Below are 14,509 nucleotides of genomic sequence, written 5' to 3' on the forward strand. Positions count from 1 at the left end.
ACCTGCCGCCCACTCACCGCGCGCGCGCCGGGCCGGCCGAGCCGCCGCCGGACGCCGGGGCCGGGCCGGGCCTGCGCGCCCCGCGCTACACAAAGTGACGGCCCCGGAGCTGCGCGGCGGCGGCGGCGCGTGGGCACCGGAAGTGCCGCCGCCGGGCCCCGCCCCGCCCGCGCCCACGGGGGGCCACTTCCGGTCACGCGGGGTTGAGCGCGGCTCGCGGAGGGGGCGTTCGTGGAGGGAGAGGAAGCGCCCGGCGTGCGAGGGAGGGCGCTCTGGGTCCCGGATCCCGGCTTCACCCTTGGGGACCCCGGTGCCCCGCTCCTGGGAACCCCAGGGCCCCCTGTCTCGACCCAAGACCCTGACTCCGCCCCTGGGAACCCTAGCGTCCCCTGCTCTGACCCGAGACCCCGACTCCACTTCTGGGAACCCCAGCGCTCACTGATTCGACCTGAAACCCTGACTCCAGCCCTGGACACCCCAGCGCCCCCCACCCTGAGACCCTGGCCCCAACCCCTGGACACCCCAACCCCGGCCTCCCCCTTGATTCTCCCCATGAGATCCCTGGGCTCCCGAGCCTAGTTCCTCCTCAAGCCCAGTCGGAATTCCTAATGCAACCAAGGTGCAGGGAGTACCTACTGAGTGCCAGACTGGACCTAGGCCCACCCCAGGCCTTGGGACTCTCTCCAGGTCCTGAGACGGTGGAGGTAGGCGATGACCTATGGAGGGGCCTCGTGGAGGCATCTATCCAGTCCGCATGCCATGACACCTGACAGGGGCAGGGGCGATCCCTTGCAGGTGATGAGCAAGTGGGACTGTAGCAGGTGGGCCGGGTGTTCACTGCTCACCAGCCCTGCTTACGGGGCCACCAGTGCGTGAGGGACCAACGCTGCTAAATATGAGGGTTTTACCCAGAATGGATGAGGATGAGGACTAAGGGAAGGTGGGCCAGGGCAGCCGAATGAATGCAATAGGGCCTGGGATTGGAGCTTTACCTGGAGGGACCTGTAATCAGGATGATGCAGAGGGCCGGCCTCTGGGAAGGGAAGGATCCTCCGAGCAGAAGGAGGTACAAGTGAGCTGTGACAAGGTGAGGTGGTTGGAAGAGAGTCCACCTGCAGGCCTCCCCCACACCTGTCTGCATCCACCCCCAGGGGCCTTGGCTGGGTGTGAGGGTGAGCTCTTGGCCTCGCAGAGGTCTGGGCCGTTTTCAGCCTGCTTGCAAGCCCCAGTCAGGAATGGTGCAGCCCTGCTCCTTCCCAAGCTCCCACCCCACAGGCACCATTATTCTTAAATTTTCTGTGGCATCGCCCAGCCTTGGACCCTCAGGACAGAGCAGCAAACTGACCAGGCTCAGGGCAGGTTCAAATCTGCCTGAAATAACGGTTTCTCCCCTCCAAAACCTCAGCCCCTGGCTGGGGAGCTTCTCAGGCCTACAGAGGACTCAAACCTGTGTCCTGCAGAGGGGTGCAGGAGCTCCTGCCCCAAGCCTCACCTTCTCCAGCCCAGAGCACCAGCTGTCCACCCTCCAGCCAAGTCTAACTCTTCACAGTAATTGTCTTTGGCTTCTGGTGTTTTTAAAATGTTGTAAAATGAATAACACTTAAAAATTGAGGGTCTCTTGTAAAAAAGATGGAAAAAATCAGAAGTTCTGCCCACACAGAGGTCATGGTTTACAAGATACCTGTTAGGGGGCCCTGAGAGGTGACCAGCAGCCCCTGTAGTTGAGGCTGGGGTTTGCCGATCTCCATGCCCACTTCCACATGGTACCTCCCATCTGGTCCTTTGGAACCCTAGACCCCCAGCATAGACCCTTCCCCACCCTTCATCCCCAGGTAGTCCCGAGGAGAGGGTTTGAGGGTAGGATAGCTAACAGGAGCAGTGGAGGCCAGGTAAAGGGGAACAACAGGGACAGAGGCCCCAGAGACTGGCACTGGGCCCTGGGGGTGGGGGGCAGGGAAGGATGTTGTCCAGCCTGGGGAGAGCAGAAGTGCAGATGGGGTCCCCCCAGTGGGAGCTGCGACTGTGGCGAGGGGTGAGAATACCCTAACCCTGTCCTCTCCACCCTTCCTGCCAGCGCACCCCATTAATCAGCTTGGGTTGTGGAGGGCAGTCACAGTCCAATGCCCAAAGCTGGGTAGAGAACATACGGGGGGTTGGGGGGCTCAAACAGGACCAACCCTCATTAGGCAGGGACCCTGCATCACCCCAGCATCTCCGCAGAACTCTTCTTTGCCTGTCCCCACTGGATACCTAAGCCAAGACTTGATTTCTTCCCCTCTCTTCTCTGAAGAGATTTTCAGAGGCACAGAGTCCACCAGACTCTCCCCACTCAGCAGGCTCTGGCCTCCATCCCACTCCGCCCGAGTCTCTGCTGTCCTCCTGAGGCTGAGCAGGGAGATTGATACTCCTGGGCCTCTCTGAGCCTCTCCTTCTTCCTGCCCTGTGACAGGCAGAGTCCCCCAAAGCTTGTCCAGCCCAAGACACCCAAGTGGTGCAGCCACACAAAGGCCCCACAGTCCGCCACCCAGTCAGCATGTCCAAGGTCAGAGTTAGGTTTGGGACACTGCCCCAAGGTACTCTCCTCCCCTGCCCCTCCCACACCTGTGACTTCAGAAGCAAGACGTGCTCGGGCAGACCACCCACTATTCTGTGGGAATCAAGCTGCTTGATAGGAGCCTTTGTATCTGTGCTTCTTTTATAGTTAAATCAATATAATTCCCCACTCTTACGACCTCACCTGACCTGGTTCCTTCCGGGTCAGCTCTCCACTGGATCCGGATTAGGTGCTTGGGGTGTGGGAGTTGCCATCCACCCCAGACTGGCCAAGCCTCTGCAGATGACCCTCCCCTGGGCCCCAGGTCATCTTTGTGCCTACCCCAAGCAGTGCTAGGCTGTCCCAAATGGGTCATGCTTGGGACTCTCATGTCCTCAAATCACCTGACCCTGATGCGTCCAGCCATCAAAGCTCAGAGCTGCCAGGGATTGGCGCTGGCTACCCCAACGCCTACAGGCACAGAACCCGAACACGACCGTAGGGCAGGGCTCCTGCCAGGTGGGCCTCTTTTCCCAGGGGTGCTGGAGAGCCAGAGACCCCGGTTCCAGCCTTGACTCCCCCCTCCTCCTCTTCCCTTCCCTCCATCATGCAGTGACGTTCCTGAAAGCTCTGGGTAGCCCTGTTGCTTGGGTTTCATGAGTCTCACCGTCCTGGCTGAGTCCTGGCCATTGGCCTTCCTGTAGGTTCTCATGTCCTCAATGGCACCCCCACTCCCTCTGAGGGAGCCTTATCCCTGCTTTTCCTTTATTCTCAGCAGGGATCCTTGCTGGGGCATGTTCCCTCGCACACCTCGCACACCTCGCACACCTGCACGCCTGCACACCTTCCGAGGCAGGGCCCCGTGCTCGTGCCAGGGGTTCTCCGAAGAGCTCAGGCCCTGCTGTCTAGGTGGTGGGGAGGGCGAGGAGACAGGGCCTTCACTTGGGCCCCTGGCTCAATGGGCCCCAAGAGTCGTGAAAGCCGTGAAAGCTGTGAAAGCCGAGGGGAGGTGCCAGGGCTGAGTGGGAAGAGACATTAGCAGGAGTGGGGACCAGCAAGAGCAAAATGGAGCCCAGACTTGTCTATGGTGCTGGCCCCACCCGCCCAGAGATGCTGCTTAAGGCTGTCTGAATTTACCGAGGGGCATCTCAGAACTCAGAATTGCCATCCGGCGTGGCAGTGACAGAGAGCCCTCCGGTAACAATTACAGATGTAGACACGGTGTCGGGATTCCATATTAGAGGTAATTGGAACCGAGACGGGTTTGGTGCCATTTTTGACAAGATGAGCTAGGATCTGGATGTGCCCAAGTCCTGCCAATTGTCTGCCTCTGGGAGGGGCGGCTGGCGGGTCAGAAATCGAAGGAACCTCAGAGGAAGGGACCCAGTTCCACTCGAGACCTCTGCCAACATGAGTCAGCCTGGGGAAAGAGGTACAGTGAGCAGACCTGTGTCAGGGGCTGGTCTGCCCTCCCCCCAGCTGTCCCTGAGCCAGAAGGAGAGAGGAGAGAGGTGGCTGCCAGTATGTGCCAGGCCTGTGCACCCCGAAGGAGCAGGAAACAGCAAGAACAAGAACAACAGAGATCCAAACTGGACGTTGCCACTCAGCCCAGCCAGCGACTGACCAGTCGGCAGCTCTTTCCCAGGAGGGCACTGGGAAGGGGCTGGTGGAGGGGGGCTGGGCAGAGGGGAAGTGGCACCTTCTCCCAGACACAAGGGCTAGCCTTGACTTGAGCTCCCCCTGCACGGTGCTACGTGGACTGGTCTGGCGGGACAGCAGTCAGGGACATAGAGCCTCCAGGTACAGAGAGGCATGGGTCCCAACTAGGAGGTGCAGCCTGTGAGCCATGGGCCAGGTGGCATTTCAGCCAAGCCCCAAAGAGGGCCAGAGCTGGGATGCAGTGGGGGGGCGGGGGGTGAGACCTGACCTGAGCAAGAGCCTGGAGGTGGAGAGCTTGGGGCCAGTAGGGGATTTGGGGCCACGGGGTGGCTGGAGCCTCATGCCTCGGCAGGGCCCCTAGGGTGACAAGCAGCCGGCAAAGACACCAGGCAGAGGTGGGTCATGATTTGCCAGGATGGACGCGGGGGGCGGGGGGGCATGGCAGGGGTTCAGGTGGACAGCAGGGAGCTGACCAAAGGCTGTTGAGATAACTTAGGTGGGAAGTGACAAGGCTTCAAGGTGACAAAATGTCTTCGTCGGTTTGAGCTTCTATAACAAAGATACCATAGACTTGGTGGTTTAAACCACAAACATTGATTTCTCACAGTTCCGGAGATTGGGAAGTCCAAGATCAAGGCACTGGTAGATTCAGTGTCCGGTGAGAACCTGCCTCCTAGTTCATAGCTGACACTGGCTGTGTCCTTATTCAGTGGAAGGGTCAAGGGAGCTCTCTGGGGTCCCTTTTATAAGGGCATTAATGCCGTCAATGAGGACCCCACCCCCATGACCTAGTTACCTCCCAAAGGCCCCACCTCCTAATGCCATCATCACACTGGGCATTAAGTTTCAACATATGAAAGGGGGGGGAGATGGGGGGGGACACAAATATTTAGTCCATGCCACAAGGTGACAGAGTCAAGCTGTGGAAATGGCAATTTCCACTTTTCGGGGGGAACCTGATCACTCTGGGAACAGTCCCTGGTTCTGCAATCCTTGGCACCACTCTGAAGGATTCTGCCCGTCGTCCTTGCAGAGGGAGCCCCTCCCCACCACAGCCCCCCAACCCCAGAAGCCATGCCTGCCCAGTCTGTCATACGAGTCCATCCTAGCCTCCCGCCTAGGCAGTGTAGGGCAGACAGAGGGCAGAAAGAAGGATCAGGCAGAGATGACAGAAATGTCCCCCCAACAGGGAGGGGCAGAGGGTTGAATCCAGGCCCCTGCAATGGGGCAGAAAGGAAAGGCAGGGGTGGGGTCTAGACTGTAGACAGACGGGGGGTGGGGGGTGTTGTGACAAAGACGATTTCCTTAACCAAACTTTTAGTCTGGGCCTCATGTCAATTAGGCCCTGACTTCCAGCTTCCGTGTCTCTCTGCATCACCCAGTTTTAACAAAAATCCTGTCAAGTTGGTTTCGCCAGAATCCCCACCCTTGGTATCTGATCACACCCCATATCTGGTCATGGTCCTCACCCGGAACCCCCCCCCCCCCAACCGTGATGTTTGATCGCCCTGGCTTGCCTTCAGTAAGAATCCTGTCTGGTCTGTTTAACCAGAATCCCCCCCAACCCCTGATGTTTCTTCTGTCTTAGTAAATGTCCATCCACCAACTTCCCCCTACCCTGCTCCTTGGCTATAAATCTTCACTTGTCCTCGCTGAATCCAGATTCTCTTCTGAGGCCTCTTTTCCCCTATTGCATTAGGCCCTGAATAAAATCTGTTTTTACTGCTTTAACTACTGTCTGGCTCTGGTTCTTGTTTTTTTTTTTTTTTAAGATTTTATTTATTTATTTGATAGAGAGAATGAGAGAGAGAGAGAGCATGAGATGGGGGAGGGTCAGAGGGAGAAGCAGACCCCCCGCTGAGCAGGGAGCCCGATGCAGGACTCGATCCCGGGACTCTAGGATCATGACCTGAGCCGAAGGCAGACGCTTAACCAACTGAGCCACCCAGGCGCCCCTGGCTCTGGTTCTTTTTAGCGGTGGCACTTCGGCCATCCCCCCAAGCTGGGCACGTGGGGCTAGGAGGGAACTTTGGTCAGCACCCCTCTGTGCCAGGCTCCTTGCCAGTCCCTGGCACAAGAGCCCAGGAGGAGCCCAGGAGGAACCCAGGAGGGCTTCCTGCAGGAGGAGACAGTTGAGCAAGTCCTGAGAGCCGAGTGGGAGTGAGCTCTGCCCAGACTAGGTCTCTGAAGGCAGTGGCATGCCGGCAGGTGGGTCTGTGCAGAGGCAGAGCCAGCCCCAAGCACGTGTGCTCCTATGGAGACATTGTGGGCCTCACGGAATTGCAAGTGCACCTGCGTGCACTGTACGTCCCACATTCCCCTGCCCCTGCTGGTGAGCCACAGGAAGGTTGACACAGAATGAGCTTCACAACAATCACTGGGGTGGTGGTGAGGCCACATTGCTTGGGCAAGAGGCAGAAACCATCAGGGCTCAGATTAAATGGCCTTGTTCAAATTTGATTTGTTTATATATTTACTTATTGTGCCATTGCTTGTTTACTTATTCCTAAAACAGATAAATAAGTTGAGAGTAAATTGGGGGGGTAAGTCAATCTTATGACCAGAGTTTGTACTGCCTGGCAGAATGGGGTAGGAAGGAGCCTAACAGATTGGGGTGAGGGGGAAGGCCAGAGAGAACCTGAAAAGCCTTTTATTCTGAGGTAAGGAATTCAGATTTTCTCCTGTGGGTCACATGGGACAGAGATGGTTTAAGGGGTTTCGGGGAAGGACTTTCAGTAATACCCAGCTGTTAACCTTGTCACCTTTCCTGTTGCTTCTCCTCGGTGTCCCTCCAATAGCATCAGGGAGAAGGTCTCTCTGCGGGGCTGCTGGTCTCCAACGTCTCTGCCACACTTGCTCATCACCCTTTAAACAAAGACAGGGCAAGCCTTAAATTCGGAACTTCTACCAGGCAACTGGGTCTCACCATAATTTAACAATACCGTTTAGTTTCCATTGTATTTATTTTTACAGCTGCCTTCTATTTTTCTAGGGGGGGAAGGGCAGAGGGAGAGGGAGAGAGAGGATCCCAAGCAGGCCATATGCCCAGCTCGGAGCCTGATGCGGGGCTCGATCCCAAAACCCCTCGATCTGGGCTGGGATGGTGACTTGGTTGGAAATAGCTTCTGGCATAAGTGACACTCCATAACTTCTAAGGCTAGATCATAAGAAGCCTTGCAGATCCCAACCCCAGGTCTCTTGGGACCCAGACCCTCTATTGAGAAATACCCGGGTCACGGGTGGAGAGGTTATGTGTAGCTGCTCCAGTGGACAGCCCCACTGAGCTCCCAGCTGACCATCAGTATCAACTACCAGCCTCATGATGAACCCACATCTCAGCCCCACCGAGCCATCAGATGACATCACATGGAGCAGAAGAACCACCCAGCTGAGCCCAAGCAACCTGCGGAGCTGTGAGAAATAATAAAGCATCTGCTGTTTTTAGCCACTGTTTCAGGTGGATGATTGCACAACAATAGTTAGCTGAAGCAGAGGGCATTAGGAAAAGCAGGGGACATCTAGAAGGACTCCTGGGTGGGTTTGTGTCCCAATGTCTCCAAGTAGATGATGTTGCCAGCCACTGAAGGGAGGATTCAAGAGATGCAGCCTTGGCCAGGAATTAAGAGCTCTGTGTGGTCTATTTTTTTTTTTTAAGATTTTATTTATTTATTTGACAGACAGAGACACAGCGAGAGAAGGAACACAAGCACGGGGAGTGGGAGAGGGAGAAACAGGCTTCCCGCTGAGCAGGGAGCCCGATGCAGGGCTCGATCCCAGGACCCTGGGATCCTGACCTGAGCCAAAGGCAGATGCTCAACGACTGAGCCACCCAGGTGCCCCGAGCTCTGTGTGGTCTTATTGAGCTTTAGATTTTTGTGACATCCAAGTCTGGGAGACCAGTGAATTCTCAGGTTCAAGAGGGAAGCCTGGGTGGAGGCTGATGTCACAGGCTGGGATGGAGTCGCCTGGGGACCCTACCAGATCCTACCTGCAGGGGAGGATCCTAAGGGCACAACTATGCCCTTCTACCATCTGGGGGGCTCACGATTCATTTCTACAATATCTAAATTTTTTTAACATTGGAATAGTAGAAAGCCTTATCTCAGAAAATCCAACCAGAGGAAAGAATTTGTGTTTGACGCTTTCTTGCTTTAGATGCAACAAACATATTCGAAGGGCCTAACGTGTGCTGGGCCCATTTGCCCCTTTGCCAGTACTATTTAGCCTATTGAGTTTGACACACGATAACCCAGAACAATAAACACTCTTGCTCCCATTTCCCAGGCAAGGAAAGTTGTCACAAAGTAACTGGTGGCTGGAATTCCAATCCCCAAGTCCTCCCTGGAGGAAAGCTGCTATTTCCTAAAAGATACCAAGCTGACTCAAAGGAAGCAAAGACCAATAATAAGAGTCAGGCTCTTTTCTGTTTTATAGATTTGATTTTATCTCATTCCCTGGGGATTTTCCATTTTAGAGCATCCTGGGCTTAGCCAGCCCCCTCCTGATACGACAGAGGTACAGCCCAAGGGTCAGCCGAAAAAGATATTTGCCTAATCACTAAGAAAGCGACGTGACACCCTGCTCTCCTGTGGTTATGGGGACTAACACATCACCAAGGGGCAGGAAGGATTTCACACCAGGGTCCCTCTGGTTAGCACTAGTCCCCAAAGTACGTAAGACCTGGAGCCCTTTCCTGACGCCCTCACAAAAACAACCTGATCCCTATCTTTTGCAAACCCTTGTAGATATGATCATTATATGAAAAATTAAGACCGGTTGTACTTTTGGTAATTTTGTGAGCTTTAAAAAAAAAAAATCACATTGTATTTTTTCTTTTTTTTATTATTATTATTTTTTAAAAAGATTTTATTTATTTGACAGAGAGAGGCACAGCGAGAAAGGGAACACAAGCAGGGGGAGTGGGAGAGGGAGAAGCAGGCTCCCCGCTGAGCCGGGAGCCCGATGTGGGGCTCGATGTGGGGCTCGATCCCAGGACCCTGAGATCATGACCTGAGCCGAAGGCAGACGCTTAACGACTGAGCCACCCAGGCGCCCCTGTATTTTTTCACTTGATGAGCCAGCCTTGAGTCTGGACTCCTTCACAAAATTCCCATCCAGTAAGAAACTTCTTTTCTTAGTGCTCAAGTCTCTACACTTTCCTTTCATGTCTCCCAACACACATGATTTAGCCTAACTGGCTGCCAGCTCGTAAAGGCAGAGGAATGATTGAAACACTGAAAAGCAGAGTCCCCCACAATGAGCAAGGGCACAGTGAACGCGTGAACGTGACGACCACTGACTCAAGTCGAAGAACTGCTGGATGTGGCTTGAACTACAGCTAGCAGGCGGAGGGGGAGCCCTTGCCAGGACGGGGGGAGATGAGGAACCTAGCTCCCTGCTACACAGCCCTGGGCCCTGATGTGTCATGTGTCTCTGCCACCGGGATTCCCCCGCTCCTGACACAGGATGCCAAGTCTGGGACGCACTGGCCCTGGGAGCTGTGAATGGGGATGAGCATGGGTGACTTCCTGGCCACAGAGACAGGGGCTCAGGATGCAGGTTCGCTGGGGTGGGGAGCGCAGGCAGGGGCCCTAGGCACTCTGGCTGGGGCAGGTGGGTGGGCAGTGCGGCTTCTGGACCCAGCCACCCCATGGCCTGAACTAAGGTTCTGCCCATGACGTTTGTTCAAGGCAAAAGTACAGGAGTGAAGGATGGCTCAGGCACTGTGGCTCCCATCCCTCTTGGGCACAGAGGAGGGTGCCTATTCCTGTCTCTGCTGCCCAGACTGCTGCTAGGGATGGGGGTGGAGAGTGGCCAGGACTGGGGACTGAGCTGGTTTGTGGTTCGGTGGCAAAAACAAGGTGGGGGGAGTTGGGTGATGAGGGCAGGGATCAGGGGTGAGCAGCCCCCACCCCAGGGTGGGGGAGGATAGAGCCTGACTCATGGGGCCACACTTGGCTGGGCTTCCAGACTCAGGAGTTATTGGGGGTGGGGGGTGGACACAGAGGGCAGGTCTGCTTGGTCTTAGATGCCTATCAGAATGGAGAAGCCTAATAAAGGAGACAGGGATGCTGAGAAGTTCTGGGGAGAAGTCAGGGCGGTAAACAAGAGGAATCTGGGAGTCTGGGGCCAATAGGTTCCACAAAATCTAGCCCCTAGCTCTCCCTTTCACTCCACCACCTGTCTCCTTTAACACCTACAGCCCAGCCATCTGGAAACTCTCAGCGTTCCTAATCACATCAGGCCCTCTCTGGCTCTGATCCATTGCACCATGTGACTTCTGTCTGGACCGCCTTCCCCTCTAGTCCCTCTTGTCCTCACCTTTATGGCTCAGCAAGACCGCAGCCCGTCCCACTGTATGACCATTTATGTGTGTCTCTCGTGTCTCTCTCCTACTGGGCTGTGAGCTCTTCAGCAATGCCTGTCAACACCTGGGACAAACCCCACCCAACACATGGCCTTCACCTACCAACAGGCTCGGCCTACCCACCCGGACGTGGGCCCCTGTCCTGGGTTCCCCGGAAGCAGACTGCAGAATGTTACTCAAGGAAAGCGCCAGGGGAGGCTGGTAGAAGCAGGGGTGCAGACCAGGGAGGGGTGGGGAGGAAGGACAGGGTCTCAGGCAAAGCCCTACAGAGGCAAGGGCCTTCTACCTCATCGCAGAGCTCCTCTGGAGCAGAAGTGGTGCCTCAGACTCATCCCAACGCGAGGAAGGGAGCCGGGCTTTCACAACTCTTCAGAGGTGGGGGCCACGTCCTCTTCTCTGCGAGTGTGGAAGATGGAAGAGCCGCAGGGGCTGCTGGGGGAAGCCAAGCAGGGTGGGGGGGAGCCCACGTGTCTGCAAAGGATCCACCCAAGATGCGGGCAGAGAATCAACGTTTGCTCAGGCCACTCCTTGCCCCACACCCCGCATGGATTCCACTCGGGGGAGAACGCTGATGCCAGAAGGCCTGGGGGGGGTCACCCTATGGCCCCTACTGCTGCAGTGGGCCCTCATCTCCCCCATCATCCCCGGACCCCCTTGCCTTCAGCACCTCTGCTGCTCCAGGAGGCCCGTCTAATGGGATGACCGGGACCTTCACCCCTGAGGGGTCAGAGCCCCATTTGAAAGATCTGATACCCCATCACCTCGGTGAATGGTTACTCAGGGAAATGGCTCTGGCCCATTGGCGGGGGGGTGGAGGGACCGAGGAAATCACCTCTGTACACAAATACTGTAAACAGTGGCAGAGAAAGGGAAAAGCTGTCCTTAGGAGATGCCCAAACTGGCCTCCTCAAGCATCTACGCTCGGGTCCCCATCCCTCCCAGCAGGGTTTTATTGAATAGGCCCATCCAAGGCCAACGGACTCAGGTTACAAGGAAGAGTCTGGGGTGAGGAGCACTGAGCATGGGACTGCATATGAAGTCCCTCGCCCTAGAGCGACCAGGAAAATATTCTGCCGAAATGAAACTGGTGGCAAGACACAAAATCCAGCCGTGAAAACACAGAGACAAGACAACGTATTTCTTCATTTAAATTTATTTTTCAATTTTTGTTTCTCACTCCACCAACACATTTGTAAAATGCCGCAGGCTGTGTTAGTAAAGGAGAAGCAGGGAGCGAAGAGAGGGGCAGCATCGAAGCAGCCGCACGTGGGAAGTCAAGAGCAGGAAGCAAGCACTTGGGGCAGAAGGGGCGGGCAGCCTCCTCCACTGTCCTGCCTTCCCACAGGCATTAACATTGCCCATGCTCGGACAGACCCCCAGACAATTCTGTAAACGTTGTAAAAAGCATTTCTGTTGCCTCCAACCTTTGTCCCCCAGTTTCTCTCTCTGACTCCACCAGTGATGAGGCCGGATCTGCTCAGGCCAGCGGCCTGCATAGCCTGGCCCAGGAGAACCCTGCCCCTGGGTCTCAAGGCCCCAACCCCATGGCCTTAGTCCCTGGACAAGCAGAAGAGAAGCCCAGAGATGGCAGATCCCAGGGAGGTCTGGGCGGGCTCAGCTCAGAGCTCCTTCCCCAAGGGGAACACTCCACTGGACTGTGGAGAGGCATTCTCGAATGCCCTCTGCTTCGGCCGCAGGCTCCTGCTCAAGAGGACACTGCCAGGCCACCGTGGGCGCGGGACCTTGGCAGCAAAGAGGGCGAGAGCCTGCCTCCCACACTCGCTGGAACCCTGGGATCCCCAGGGGGGAAGGTTTAGCTTCGACCCAGGGAAGGGGTTCCTGGCATTTGTGCATTGACCTAGGGGACACTCTGACCCTGTGCTTAGGAACACAAACATTTTAACCAGGATGATATCCACCCTGAGGCATTTTCACTCTAGAAAGTACTTTCAAGGCAAATGCCATTGAGGACAATTTAACGCCTTGATCGGTTTTCTACAAAGTGCAGATACATTTCCTTTTTTCCCCCATTTTTTTTTCCTTGAAGAAATTTTCACCAGGACCAAATCCTATTCATGTGCGTTTTACCACATATATTCGATTCCCTGGTTAGTGTTCGATGCATGTCTGATGTCACCAACTGTCACACGTGTCACCGGCAGTTTTCTCCTGTGGCTCTCACTCCTTCCAAGTCCCGTTTTCCGGGGAAAGGGCTTTGGCAGCCTCCTCACGGATCGGATCGGCGCCCAGGAACAAATCTGTGCGGCGCGCCGTTCGTACGGATGCGCAACACCTGGGCTGCGCGGCCCCGGCGGCTTTCCTCGCTTTCCTCGCTTTCCTCTGGTGGCGCGAGGAGCGTTTCCGAGGGTCCGTGTGCGACCGGGGCCTCCCCTCGGCTAAGCGAGGAGAGCGCGGGAAGCCCGGCCCCGCGGCCACGGAACAGGGCGGGAGGAGCCCGCGCCCTCCCCGGCCCCAGCCGCCCCTCCGTGCGCGCCCGGCCCCGCCGGTCCCGGGCCCGGCCCCGGTCCCGGCCGGTCAGGGCGCCGGCTCGGAGCGCGGTGGGCCGCCGGTGGGCGCGCGCGAGCCGCGGAGCAGGCCCAGGCCTCGCGAGCGGCCGGCGCCGTGCAGCTGGCGCTCGTGGCGGCGGATCTGCACCTTGTGGCGGAAGCGCTCGCCGCAGTCCTCGCACACGTAGGGCCGCTCGCCCGAGTGCGTGCGCCGGTGGCGCAGGAGGTTGGACGAGACGCTGAAGCGCTTGCCGCAGTCGCCGCAGGCGTAGGGCCGCTCGCCGGTGTGCGTGCGCTGGTGCTGCACGAGCGCCGAGCTCTCGCTGAAGCGCTTGGCGCAGTAGGAGCAGGCGTAGGGCTTCTCGCCCGTGTGGATGCGCTGGTGCGTCACCAGGTTGGAGTGCTGCGAGAAGCCCTTGCCGCACTCGCCGCAGCGGTGCGGCCGCTCGCCCGTGTGCGTGGCCTGGTGCCGCACCAGGTCCGTGCTGCGGCTGAAGCCCTTGCCGCACTCCCCGCAGATGGTCGGCCGGTCCCGCGCGCGCCGCCGCCGCCGCTGCCTGGCCGGAGTCAGCGCCGCGCTGCCCGCGGGGCCCGGGATGGCCACCACCGCGGGCGCCGCCACGGCCGGCAACACCATGAGCTCCTGCAGCACCACGTAGCCCGGGGGGGGCCACCACGACCGCGGCGGGAGCGCCCGGGGCCGGGGTCCCGCCGCCGCCCGCGGCGGGCACCAGCTCCAGCTGCAGCTCCGGCTGCACGGGGGTCAGCTCCAGCTGCACCTCCTGCTGCTGGGCTCCCAGATCCACCGGGGTCAGCTCCAGCTGCACCTCCTGCTGCTGCTCCAGCTGCTGCTGCTGCTGCTGCTCCAGCTGCTGCTCCAGCTGCTGCAGCTGCTCCTGCAGTTTAAGCTGCAGCTGCCGCTGTTCCTGTTGTCTCTCCAGCTCCTGCCGCTGCTGCTCCAGTTCCTGCTCCGTCCCCAGGTCCACCGGCATGAGCTCCAGCTCCACCTCTTCCTCCTCCTCTGGCTCCAGTGGACGGGGCTGCTGCTGCTCTTGCAACTGTTCTTGCTGCTGCAGCTGCTGCTGCTGTAACTGTTGCTGGTGCAGCAGCTGCTGCTGCTGTAACAGTTCCTGCTGCTGCTGCAGCTGCTGCTGCTGCTGTAACTGTTCCTCCTGTTTCTGCTGCAGCTGCTGCAACTGGCCCTGCTCTTGCTGCTGTAACTGTTGCTGCTGCTCCTGCAACTGGTTCTGCTGTTGCTGCTGTAACTGTTCCTCCTCCTCCTCCTGCTGCTGCTGCTGCTGTAACTGGTCCTGCTGTAGGTGCTGCTGCTGTAACTGTTCCTCCTGCTTCTGCTGCTGTAACTTGTCCTGCTGCAGCTGCTGTAACTGGTCCTGCTGCAGGTGCTGCAGCTGCTGTGACTGGTCCTGCTGCAGGTGCTGCTGC

The 14,509-nt window shown here is 57.5% G+C and overlaps 2 protein-coding genes across 4 annotated transcripts in view; both read right to left on the reverse strand.

The window, feature by feature from the left end:
• ZNF316 (zinc finger protein 316) overlaps positions 1–14,509 on the reverse strand; it is a 37,794-nt gene that overhangs the window by 19,909 nt on the left and 3,376 nt on the right. The window contains exons 1-2 of one of the 3 annotated variants that reach the window (XM_034988329.1): positions 10,846–11,187; positions 6,955–7,057 (exon numbers count right to left, since the gene is read on the reverse strand). The gene's annotated coding sequence lies outside the window, so the exon portion shown is untranslated. Of the gene's footprint in view, positions 1–17; positions 131–6,954; positions 7,058–10,845; positions 11,188–14,509 lie in introns of those variants that run through there. The other 2 variants (XM_034988325.1, XM_034988328.1) reach the window with 2 other exon arrangements.
• The window catches only part of ZNF853 (zinc finger protein 853), a 5,894-nt gene continuing 4,431 nt past the window's right edge, over positions 13,047–14,509 (reverse strand). The window contains 2 exon segments of the mRNA XM_034988333.1: positions 13,047–13,733; positions 13,735–14,449. Of these exon segments, the coding sequence (XP_034844224.1) occupies positions 13,095–13,733; positions 13,735–14,449 (1,354 nt within the window). The 3' untranslated portion in view covers positions 13,047–13,094.

The sequence above is a fragment of the Mirounga leonina genome, unplaced genomic scaffold (assembly GCF_011800145.1).
Source record: "Mirounga leonina isolate KUSES-001 unplaced genomic scaffold, KU_Mleo_1.0 Mir_454, whole genome shotgun sequence".
NCBI lineage: Eukaryota > Metazoa > Chordata > Mammalia > Carnivora > Phocidae > Mirounga > Mirounga leonina.